This window comes from Rhamphochromis sp. 'chilingali' (genome assembly GCF_963969265.1).
Source record: "Rhamphochromis sp. 'chilingali' genome assembly, chromosome: 8".
Classification (NCBI taxonomy): domain Eukaryota; kingdom Metazoa; phylum Chordata; class Actinopteri; order Cichliformes; family Cichlidae; genus Rhamphochromis; species Rhamphochromis sp. 'chilingali'.
In genome coordinates this window covers 41,028,121-41,040,957 of record NC_137935.1, presented here as the reverse complement: position 1 = coordinate 41,040,957, position 12,837 = coordinate 41,028,121, and the positions used below count along the sequence as shown (strand labels likewise).

Sequence of the window (12,837 nt, the reverse complement as noted above, 5' to 3'; positions counted from 1 at the left end):
AAGTTGTTGGTTAGTGTGGGGAAGTGAGTATTTCTGCTAATGAATTGCTAAGCTAGCTCTTTATAGTCTTTAAATGAAGATTTGGTACTTGTTTTTGAGCTTTAGCATCATATTAGCACACACATTAAAGCCTTAGTGCCATCTACTGAATGGCAGTGATGCCTTTGTTCCCAAACAAACAGCAAACCTCTTGCTTTTTTTGTCCCGGTTGCACTAAGCATGTGTGGCTGTGCTGAGCGTTTTCCTCTCATAGCTGGACCAGGAGTTCTTTATTAGCAGTTTATACATCAGAAACTGTTCAATAAAAGACATTTTTGGAGAGTTTTCAGAGATATTGCAGACAAACATTGGTTGTGATTCTCGACCTGCATGGCGGGTGACGTGGGGGGTGGGCATTTCGGGCAAAAATACTTTACAGTATTCAATGATAACAATGATAACGGTTCTCCAAAGGTTCCCACCCCTGTAGCCCCACCTACCCTAAAACAACTGCACATAATTGTGGCACACCTGTGACCTGCTAGCTTCCCGTGGCAGAGCTACAGGGTACAGGGATGTGATGACTAAGCACAGGTGAAAATGAAATGTATGTGCTTCTGTTCCAGGCTGCATGCTGTGTTTTGGCCAATCAGCCTTCTTTCGCTTCAACCACCCTGAGGAAGCCTTCAGGATGAAGAGTATGATGCCCCAAGGAGGAAGTGTCTCTGCTGGGGACTACAGACTCTGTGCAGGTACTGTGCCGTTATTGTGGGGTTTCCACATACATACGTAGTATATCCTGACTGTTATTACTCGGGAGCACTGACTCCACACCTCGCAAACACAAATCACTTTGAAAAGCTCAGCACTGGCACTTTGTCCAGGAAACAGAAAGACCTCGTTTCCCCCGTAAGAAATCTCATTTTCAGCTCGGCCTGCACGGATGAAAGGAGCAGACGGTAAAAAGGCGGGTGCTGGAGGTGGAGAGGTGTAGTTTACAGGTGGCTGCTTGTACAGCAGTAAACTCCACACAAGGGTGGAGCAAGTGGAGCAGCAGACTTTTCTTTGTGTGTTTGTTGGCTTTTCAAACGTCAGCTGCTCTCAGTTACTTTGGTTGGTGTTTCATTAAAAAGACATTTTATATTTGCAGAGTCATAGATTGGTCAGAGTTCTGTTTGCAGCTCTGTTATCAGACCCTCGTCGTCACTTGGAGGGTCTGTTGGAGCCCAGAGCCTGAGCAGGGCCCAGCTGGGACCGAGCTCACACCATGCATGTTTCATCTCATTCCTCTGTCTCCAGGCAAAGTGTGTGTGTGTGTGTGTGTGTGTGTGTCCACAGCTGTAAGTGTACCTTCTCTTGGCAAGCTATACTTCCAGGGATCTGTCACAGCATCTCGTCCCCCGTCCTCCCCCACAGTTGACACGGCGTGCCACCAGGGGATAAGTATAGCACACAGGCACGCTGCCTGCTCTGGACTTCCTGATCCACTAATGAAAGCCTTCCGTTGTTTAGAAACGTACCAATTACGCATTCCTGAGTTGCGTTCAGATGAAGATTGCTTATGCCACTCCCATGATAAACGCAGCATGTCCGCCGTGTCAGCTTGAAAAGACTTGAAAGTGGCACATGTTATCTTTGTGTGTGAACTAGTGTGTGTCAGCTGTGAGTCAGCGTGAGTGTGGTTAGGCTGAATCTCTGCGATGTACAGATGCAGTTTGTGCTCTAGGATCAACAAACTGTAGTCACTTCCTGTCTTTACGATACCTCGGAGCATCTCTCCAGATTCATGGTGCAGGTAGAGTCAGTACAGGTGTGACGGCTGGACAGAGCTGATAGACTGAAGCACCACACGTGGATGTCACGTTCCATCAAGCACATAACGTGTATACCTGTACACAAAAGATGGAGACAGTTTGTGGGTCTGAAATGTGAAGCTGCTGTATGAGTATGAAACCTGCACTCTTTGTAATGACTCACAGACCTACTTGATGTGTGACTTGAGTAAACGGGTAAAGATTCCATTAGAGTAAAATAAAAATGGCCTGCTTTTGTATAGAGCTTTACTCGTCCCTCAGGACCCCAAAGAGCTTTACACATCCAGTCATCCACCCACTCACACACACACTGGTGATGGCAGCTACGTTGTAGCCACAGCCACCCTGGGGCGCACTGACAGAGGCGAGGCTGCCGGACACTGGCGCCACCGGGCCCTCTGACCACCACCAGTAGGCAACGGGTGAAGTGTCTTGCCCAAGGACACAACGACCGAGACTGTCCGAGCCGGGGCTCGAACCGGCAACCTTCTGATTACAAATAGAGGCTCAATGAGGTCATGGTGACCTTGTGATTGACATGCCGCCGGCCCATCAGTCTGCAGCTTCCCTTCGTTTCACAGTCAGCGCTGCTCGTTGCTATTTCCTCGTCACAAACTGCTGCAAAACGCCGAGATGGTCAGTGTGGAAATGCTAACAATGGGTGATCCTGCTTCTGTCTTTAGTATACAGTCTGTTTTCCATACACACGTGAATGAAGGAAAAATTACTGATCGAAATCTCTGAGTCTGCTTTAAATCAGTTCTGCTGGTCCAGGGCTCCTGAGGACTTCTGATCTCCCTAACGGGACCATGCTGCCACACATACATGGTAACACTGCAATGAGTCCTGCAGACAGGGGACGTTTGGTGTTGTCAGCAGCCTGGTGGCGCTGGTTGGCATATTAGTTGTTTATGGCCTACTTCTGTGAATCCTAAAACTTGCATCACTTTGTAACGATTGTCTTGCAAAATCAAACCTCATGCAATTCTCCAGAGTCGTGTGCACTTTGCACCACTCTGTCAGTCCGCCCTCCATTTCCTTAGCTGTTTATCAGGTTTGGAGGGGGGTTGGAGCCTGTCCCACGTGGCGCTGGCGGAGAGGACATGTCATCAGTTTCTGTGCAAGACAGAGAGACAGACAGCCACACACTGTCACATCCTCCACTGAAGACCAGCAAAGAGTCACAAATTGCAGCGGCGTCCGTCGCATTTACCTGTCTCGTTTAGTTTCTGCAAGCTTTGCTGGATTTTCATCCAGCTGGCACTTCCTGTATCTCAGTGCGAGGCCAGCAGACGGCTTTGTGGTTCCTTAAAGTGGCTGATGGCTGGGGTTACAGTATCCTTTTCAGAGGCTATTTATAAAGCTCCCAGTTCCAGTGTGCTGTCTCCCATCTCTGCGCCCTCCCTGCCTGGGTTTCCCCTCTGGTCCCTGTTCCCCAGCCTTCTGTATTCTTCCCAGTGAAAGGCCTTTATCTCCCAGTGACTTGGCTGCTGGACAGCTCTGAGGACAAGGCTGAAGGCTGGGGATGCAGTTGTGGTTTTAGATTGGCACTGCTGCATGCTGAATCTCTTTTTTTTCACTATTATGAGATGAAAGCAAGTGCTTATTAATAAAGCACTATTAGGACGTCAAACTGGGGATCTTTTTGCCATTTAACAGGGTAACCGCCACATATTTCCTGCCCCTGTTTTCCATTTCCAAACCCACATTTCCATCCCAGAAGAACCTCTCTGATTTTCCTTTAAATATTTCACCATGCTCGATCAGTGTGAGTGTTTTTATGTGGAAAGATATTCAGACAGACGGTGGATGCACAGGGATATTTGTCATTTCTGACTTTTGTCCCAAAGTTTATCTTTTTGAGGTTGGCCTTGTTTGGGTAAACTAATAAGCTGCATCGCTCTCTCACCGCCATCCCTGGCTTTAACGTGGACACGGGCCGTTTCAATACTTTCTCCTCGGTCGCATCTAACCTGCATTATTGACACAGAGAACAGTGACGAACAATAAAATGTGCTGCCGTGACAAACTGCTCGCAAATCTCGCAGTGGTTCATCACTGCGGGCAGGAAAAGCTTCGTTAAGTAAACCACGACACGGTCAGTCATACAAATGTACCTTCAAAATAAAATAGAGTTCAGAGCGATTTGTTTTTCGTAACTGGGTTTAATTGTAAAACTGCACTTCTAAGGTATTTTATGGACTTTCATATTCAGTTAAAATCGGCCTTAATAGTGAAAATGTTCTCAACAGTGGCACGTTCCCTTGACGCTAATAGAGATTTACTTTGAAAGTCAAGACCGGAAATGCCGTAACCTGACGCCAGCGGTTCGGCGGTCCGCAGCGGTACCCAGCACCCCGGCTGAACTGTCAGCGCGGCGTTGAAGCTCCGTGTCTCTTCGGTGTGTGTGGAGCCAGACACGGCGGAGCTCTGCCACAGCCGCCTTGTCAGCGCTGTCCGGAGGACGTGGCCTCATGTGTGGGTCATATAGCAGGTGAACCGCACTGAAACTGACCGGGGCGCAGTTTTATTCCTTCATGTGAGTAACCCTAGCTCTCCGCGCCTGAGAAAAGTGATGCCAAGCGGTCACACGCCAAACTCCATTAACAATACGTCGATTTTTCATTCGTGCATTTATCTAAGAAGGTGTGGACGTCTTAGAGCAGCGGTACACACTCGAACCAATCACTGTGACTTTGCATCTTTATTCGGATCATATCACATTAATAAACACGACTGTGTGATTTCCTCTAAATACATCTGATCTTCTTTGCTAACAGCATGATACGGCGTTCTTGTCAGGGGGAGAAATGGGTAATGGCAGATGAACCAAGCGTGTGTTTGTTAGCTAGCGCTTCCATATGATGGAATTGGTGCCGAAAAGCAGAGGATGCTCCGTGTGATAAAATATCATGCCGTCATGTTGAAGCCGGCGCTCGTCTTTACCCGCGAACACGCCGGCGTAAATTGCCAGTTTTTAAATGAAGTTTGTCGCGATGCGCTGGAGGCGATGGTCTGTATGCCATGACATCATTGCACGGGCTTTCCCTCAGCAAACGGCCGCCTTTATCCCGTATTGTGTGTTCCTCACATCAGGATCCGTGACGGTCGATGTGACACTAGCATTGTTACTTCACTGCCGTGTTATTTACACGCAGATGCGTTCATATTCAGTTGTGGTGAGGCTGTCACGTGGGCAGAGCTCGGCGTTATTAGAGAAAAAGCAGGCATAGCTGCTGTGGTGTCAGCTGAGCAGGCACAGCTAATGCATTATTTGTGAAGCTTCTGTATTTTAAAGCACTTGCACTGATGGGATTTGCCTCTGTGACACAAAACTGACTCTTTTATTTGCTTCTCAGACACGACAGCTGTTTTATTACCTCTGTGTTTGCACTGATGACGCTACCTTACAATAATCCTCATTTAAGGTGAATAAAACCTGATCTGTGGAGTGTTCCCTGCCTCAGAGCCACGTGGCTGTGTGTTTCTGGTGTTATAATCTACTGTGCTGACATTGGAGGAAGATGATTAAGATGAGATTACCTGGCCTGTGTCCTACGTTTGCTTTCGGGCCATACAGTAATTGGGTTATGTAGGCACATTTTCTCCTATCCAGTGCCGTCTGTGTGTCCTTCCTTCCTTTTTCCCCTCACTACTAATCCCTTCTCTGGCCTTGTACTTACCTGTCTTCCACAGTAGGCTGGAAAATTGACGTTGAATGCATCTTAAATAACAGGTTCGAATTCAGCAGTTTGTGAAGCTCTCTGGGGAGGTGAGGAAGTCTGGCAGTACATGTTTTAAATAGTTTCATTTCAGTGCGGCTGTGAAGAGTTAGGAGGGGCTAAGGCTCGTAGGATGTTTTCGGCACAGTAAGGAACGCTGTGACACAACCGCACAGGAATAATGGAAAGTTATCAGGGTTAAAGACTCTTAAAAGAAAGGCAGTGTCACTGCACTTCTTCTGTTCAGGGGAAAGAGATCATCCAACAGTGTTACTCTCATAGTCATTGAAGGTAGTTGTATTAAAAAGCTCGTTACCCACAGAGGCTTTTTATACTAAAGCTGGTTGGACCGCCCAGAACAAAGATGTGCATCTAACACAGTGACGGGACTGACTGTCCAGCAGGAAACCAATCGCAGTCTTTCATATTAGTTTGGAGCTTCATTTCTTCCCGTGTCGTCGCTCCGTGCTGTCAGGTCGGTGCCGGTCAGAGAGCCGAGTGACATCAAGGATCTAGTGATCCTTGATGTCACTCGGCTCTCCCGAGTCATCTCGCTGCCACAGGTTACAGCAGTCCTTGTAAAACCCGCTGAGCTCGAGGGCAAAACTAACCAGAACCTGAAGCCTGTGGAGAGCTGTATGTTTTTTCCTGTTGTCGGTGTACACACGCAAATGAGAGCGTGCTTTTGTTTTTCCTGCCTTGCACTAAAAAAACCAAAACATTGTGCGATGCTAACTGATGGCGATTTGCAATGTCGTAGTCAGCCTTTGAAGGACCCTCATCACTGCTGCTTTGCTGTTTAAGTCGTGCCATGATGCACAGTGTATCCTGAACAGTCTGTTTTTGCTGCTGCTGTTAGAATTATGAAAATGCCGTCGCTGCCCCACTGCAAATGTTTTCTTTGTGTGATATCTAATGAGCCGGGGCATGTGGTGGAGCTGGGGGAGTTATTGAGGTGCAGGATATCGTTGACTCTGTTTGAATACCTGTCTGATGCCCGTTTTATTCTCTCTGCTTTCCCTCTAGACACAGAGAGCTTGGTCAATGGGAATCACCAGCCCAGTGCAGCCCAGTGTCCCCCAGCTCCTGGAGAGAAAGTCCAATCCGAGCACAGCGCTATCGTCAGCTCTATTGAGAGGGACCTCCAGGAGATCATGGATTCTCTAGTCATGGATGACCCTCAGCCTTCTTCATCGGACACCATGAAGCCTCCCGGAGGCCAGTCCGCAGCTCACTCTCCTCTGTCGCCCATGGTCAACGGAGGGGGCCGGTATCTGTTATCGCCTCCTACCAGCCCAGGGGCCATGTCTGTGGGGTCCAGCTATGAGAACACATCGCCTCCTTTTTCCCCACTGTCCTCCCCCTCAGCAGCCAGCAGTGGAAGCTTTACCAGTCCATCTCCTAGTGGAGGACCCCAGGACCAGAGTTCTTCTCTGCCGCCAGTGCCTGTACGCTCCTCTAGCTACAACTTCACCGCCCAGCCTCCGCCGGTACCCCAGCCACGGACCATACTGCCTAACTTCAGCAGCAGTGGGGTGAGCCAAAAGGTTCAGGAAAGCCCCAGGTTGCCGCGAAAGGTCTTAACGGAGGCTCCTCCAAGCCCCAAGCCAAGCCACACAGGACTGGGCCAAGCTGGGTCTGAGAGCCCTCGGCAGACCCCCCTTCTGTCCTCCAGTGAATCTCTTAGCGGTAGAAACGCTGTGCCAAGTAGCCCCAGGCCCACACCCAAGTTTCCGACCTGTTCATCCCCGTCGCCCTCCAGCCCCAGGACCAAGACTACCACAGTGCTCCAGGAAAGACCTGCCAGCCCCTTCAGAGAGCACGCCCCTCTGGCCGATCGCTCTCTCACTTCCAGCCCCTCCAGGCAGCTTTCTCAACCCACCAGAGCGTTCCAGCCTCCCCTGGACCCCATCGTCCACATAATCCAAGGATCACCTCTCCAGCAGCATCCGCGCTCGTTGCAGCCCCCGGAAAGCCCTCGCTTGGCCCGGAGGAACGTGGAGGTGAACGGGGGCGGTGGAGCAGGCAGCAGTATGAGAGAGTTGCCACCTTTAAGCCCCTCCTTGGCTCGCAGAGGGGTTCCAGTTCTCCCAGGGGCACTTCCGGGCACGGTGAACCCACTGAGGACTCTGGACAGCCCCTCAAATCTGGGCAAGGTTGTTCCAGAGAGCCCCAGACTTCGGCGCAAGTCAGAGGAGCAGACTTGCAGCAGAGGCATCCGAGCTCGCAGCCCATCCCCTACCTCGTTGTTGACGGAGGGCAGCGTCGGGGGTGCAGGGGTACGGAAAGCGAGCTTTGGGAATTCCTTGTCGCCTGCTTACAGTCTGGGCTCGTTGCCGGGTTCCTCTCCTGTAGCCAGCCCAAGGACCCACAGAAAGATGTCTGCAGGGAGACCGCACCCCGGTATGAGGGAGAGGAAGAACAGCATCACAGAGATCAGCGACAACGAGGACGATCTGCTGGAGTACCACCGACGACAGAGAGAGGAGAGGCTCCGCGAGCAGGAGATGGAGAGGCTGGTGAGTCGGGACCGTACCTCAGCGGGGATGTGCCGTTGTTACTCAGCGGTCTTTAAAAAAACAGCTTATGGATGCGCCGTGTCAGCTGATCAGTGTTTTCTTCCAGCTGAGTTGTTGCTGATAATCCTGACAGATCCTTTTACGGTTTTCATCTCGTAATCCTCTTTTTTAATTCAGTAGCTTTAATTCATGGAGAAGACTTTTCAAAGGCCTAAAGTCACAAACTGTGATGACAGACGCACTGTATTAATGAACTCGTTAGCTCATCAGCTGATGGTGTAACACTGGGCCTGCATTAAACCTCTACAGGCTGAACAAACCAGCTCACTTGTTTCATATGAATTTCCTGAACAGTCTAATTTCCGTGGTCCTTGCAGACGTGGAGATGAGTGAGCAGTAGTAACTGTTAGAGGTTCAGTGTCTCCCCGCTGGGCTTAAGACTGTGTCAGGCATTTTCATTACTTTATTAACTAATTATTCGTTCCAGAGAACCGTCTAGAGATTCATGAATGATTGGTGTCAAACTTTTACAGCACAGATCTGATCTTCCCAGTGAGAGAGAAAGTGGCTGAAGCTCTTTCATGAGTGTGATTATCAGCAGAGGAGGTGCTGCAGATACTCTCGGCTATCTCTAATGTGTGTGTCCTGCAGGAGGAGCACGGTGCACCGATTGCACGGTCTGCGTGTTTGCTTGCAAACTGTCTGCAGCCTGGCCGTTGGCTGTCCAGACTGCTGCTGACATGCGGTCTCTCTCGGGGGGCTCACGGGGCGCCGTAGCAACCGCATTGTTTGTTGTTTCCTAAACTGAGCAGAGGGGGCCGAGGGAGCGCCGTAGACATCTTGAACTTGTCTGCCGCTCTGAATGGAAATCGTCCTTAAAAAGCCTTTGTGTGTGTTTGTGCCTGCGTGAGAAGGCGTGTAATTACAGACGGGTATTTTTTATAAGCTAAAGACAGAGTGACATCGACCGAGTAGGATGGCCTGAGACGACGTGCCCTCTGTCTGCGTGCCAGGTCACATCCTGTACCTCCCACTGAGACACGGGGGCAGCATCAGATCTGCACACTGAGACTGTTTAAACCTCTACAGGCTCAGAGGTCCTGCAGAGCGCACCACGGCAGGTTCTGGTTAGTTACGCCAACATGTCTCCCTACGACAATCAAGTGTTTGTTTGGGGTGAAACTGCATTTTAAAAATATCAAAATAATAGTAAAATATTTTTTACTGTATATATCCATGAAAGGCTCTGGTGCTGTTAGGCTGCTCATCCATCTTTGAGCGGTCAGGTAGGATTCACTGTGTGAGCCAACAGTGCCGCTGTTTTAAACATGTACGTCTGAAGTTTAGTTTCAGTACGAAGACCTCATTAAAATAACTGAGGCTGCGTCCACGCTGGCCCGGATAGATGTGAAAACGATGCTTCCGCTCGGCGTCCACACTGTCGTTTTGTCCTTTTCACAGAGTTGTGTGTCCACATTGAAACGGCCCAAAACGCTCACGTTCCAGTCCTGCACATGCGTGAAACGCAAGAAGATTGGGCCGGTCTCATTCCTGTCTGCTGCTCTTTGAAACTTCGGCAAAATGTTGAGGAAAAGCAGCGAGCTTTTTACATGGACTAACAACGAGGTGGAGTTGTTGCTGCGAGTAACACAAAAGTACAAAGGTGCAAAAGCCAGGGAGAATACTAGGGCTGACAAACCTGAGAGCAAACAAAACAACTGCAGTATAATACCCTTCACTATCTTAGTTTAATTGGTCACATGACTGCATCACATGACTAAAATGTGTCATTGTTTTCAAAAAGTCTCAGTTTTCGCTGTCCACACTGACACGAAAGCACCGTTTTAAATGTGTCTGCTTTGGAGAGCGTTTTCAAAACGCTGCGTTTTTGTCCTGAGCAGCGGGGGGCTGCTCAACCCGAGTCTGGACCCGAGTCTGGACCCGAGTCTGGACCCGAGTCTGGACCCGAATGAATAAACATGGCAGGCCAACCAACAGTTTGTAAGGAGCAAAGGGACTATAGTGTAAGGACTGGGAGTGGATTTATCCACAGTAGCGTGTAGATGGTGCTGCTGTGCCCGTGGTGACCATATCTGATCTAGAGTCCGTTTCGAGTGCTCTATAACTTGGGCTTTTATTCACAGCGAGTATTGATACGCTCATGGATCTGACGTGTCAGCCATCTTTGATATGGTCATGTGACAGAAAATGTGAAAATGCACATTATACCTTTGGAAAAGTGGATACACGAACACATACATGAACAGAAATGCATGTAAACAAATGCAAATATGCCTAATATATACTAAAAGAGAAGAGAGCCATACTGTCTATGAGCCCCACCCACCTTCTGTTTGTGAGTGCCGACCAATCAGGAGAAAGCTAGCTTACAGCTGCAGATGTATAAAGCATATGTCATAGTGTAAATGATGCACACTTGCCCTGGTGTTTATTAAAACACAGGAGGACGATGAGACTGCAGTTGTCACCACACAAGAGCAGGATGAAATCACCAGTGTTGGGTAAGTTACTTTAAAATAGTAACTTAGTTACATTACTAGTTACTTCTATCAAAAGTAACTCAGTTACTTCAAGTTACTCGTTACTTTCAGAGTAACTAGTTACTAGGGAAAGTAACTTTGGTTTAACTCAGAATTCTCTTGTTAATGTGTTGCTTCCATAACTGGATACCCAGCCAGATTGCCAGTCTTCTAGCTTGCCTACATGTTAACACTATCCTGCCACAAGTGCACTGTGCCACCTACCAACAGAAAGGAAAAGATAATGTGCACATTTCCACGAGAGAAATCCCACGCCTGGTTCTATCCTAGCCTGCTTTTTACATCCAACACAAAAACTGCAGTCGTGGTGCTTTGATTGTACTCAGAACTCAGAAATTCTGCTTCTGAATAGGAAGATGTAGGTAACACCAGACTGCAGATGAGCTGCATACAGGGCTGGACTGGGACAAAAAAATCATCCCGGACATTTTGACTAGAGACCGGCCGCCATTATAGGAAGAATCATAAAGCCTTTGAATGAAAACAAACGCTGTTGTGACAGTGATGTTCACTGTTCTGATGGTATATATGCATCAATCTATCAATTGTTTGTTGTAAGATTCAGATAATTATTTTTTAAAAGTGAGACATTTTAAATGAGAATAAGAAAGAAAAGTATTTCTTTGTGCCCCCCTTTCCGTTTTAATGCCCTACATGCCCCCCTGGCAACACTTTGCTAGACCCGCACCTGCACAGTTACCAGCTGTCAGCTACCTAAAAAAGGATCCTGGTGTTATTAGTCTCTCAGAAACAGTTCATAACTTCAACTCATTCATGTCACCTAAAAGGTAAACCTGTTTCTCCATCACCTGTTCAGCTCTGATGGTTCAGTAAGGACATCTCCTGGTTTCATCTTCATGTTTCCCTCTCACCACATAACCAAACCATATCATGACCAGCAGCTTTACAGCTGTGGCTCCAGCAAACATCAGCTGATACTAGAAATTAATATTAAATACATTCTAACAACAGCTGATCAAGCTTAAACGTGCTGCTGTTGTTTAGCGCGATATCCGCTGGTTTCCTGTTTCTGGCGCGAAGTGATAAACCAACAAGAGAGCCGATCAGCTGATCATTGATCAGTTTCATGACTGAAGTAGAAACAGGAGAGGATGAGAGAAGAAGAGGCAGCTTTGTGTCTTTTTCATTGTAGCTGAAGTCCGGGACAAACTGTTCCTTTTCACCTCAATAAGAAACGCGTAGCACGCAGTACGGAAAAAGTCAGAATAACGAAAATAAACTCCACCTAAACTTGGTTCATATCTGACCCAGAGAGACTGCAGGTCATAACTTCTTACCTGAAGTTCAGTTCACCTGATACTCGGACCAGCGGCCGCTTCGGGTCTCTCCTCTTGCCTCCCCTTTCCTTCATCCACCTGCTGGCCTCCACCACTTGCTAATGTTACTGAATCGGTGGAAGCTCCGCGATGCCACCACACGAAGTAACGAGTAACGAGCCTATCTAAATCCCAGTAACGAGTTCCTGATTTTGGCATAATAACTAGTTACCGTGCTCGTTACCACAATAATAACGTAGTTACTGTAACGCGTTACTTAATAACGCGTTAGTCCCAACACTGGAAATCACTGATCAGAGACATGAATGTTAGAGACTCGTCGCCTCTCTGAGACATGAAAACTGTCCAAAGGATGAAAAAAATCAAATTCACGTTGTTCACGTCTCTGTTACCAACCTGCTGACCTTCACACACCACGGTCAGACACTCCTTATGTTTTCTACAACCTTTACCTTGTGCAACTTCCAGACACACAGACAATATTGACATTAGATATGGGCTCACGGCTCGTAGCGTATGAGGGCGAGCACATAACCGAGTCGTGTAAATAAGGCCTTCAGGAGGCTAACAGAGGCTCTCTGACAGGCTGAATTCCTCAGCAGCTCGTTATGTTGTTGCATTTGTTGAACTCGGTGAGGAGGCAGGGCGTGGAGCTGCAGGGCCTGTAATTAGTCACAGTCGACTCACTGTCATGACAGATTGTTCTTGCCCGTGAGCGTGTGTTTCAAAGCCTTTCACACACAGCCTCCTCTCATTCACACAACTGGTTACCCAAAAGCAAAGTTATGTGAACAGTGAGCCTGCACAGTGTGTTCAGGAGAAAGCAGCCTTATTGTGAAACCAACAGGAGCACACAGCTCAGAGGCTGCTGGGAGACTGCAGCTGCGCACAGATTCATAGTGTGGCTGCGTACATGCAGGAGACTTTCACACTTATGTGGCTCT

The 12,837-nt window shown here is 48.3% G+C and overlaps 1 protein-coding gene across 20 annotated transcripts in view; it reads left to right on the top strand.

The window, feature by feature from the left end:
- Window positions 1-12,837, top strand: part of phldb1b (pleckstrin homology-like domain, family B, member 1b) — a 119,834-nt gene that overhangs the window by 66,233 nt on the left and 40,764 nt on the right. For 19 of the 20 annotated variants that reach the window (XM_080890217.1, XM_080890225.1, XM_080890220.1 and 16 more), the window contains 2 exons: window positions 606-731; window positions 6,542-8,034. In XM_080890217.1, coding sequence (XP_080746343.1) covers window positions 606-731; window positions 6,542-8,034 — 1,619 coding nt within the window. Of the gene's footprint in view, window positions 1-605; window positions 732-4,153; window positions 4,333-6,541; window positions 8,035-12,837 lie in introns of those variants that run through there. The other variant, XM_080890214.1, reaches the window with a different exon arrangement.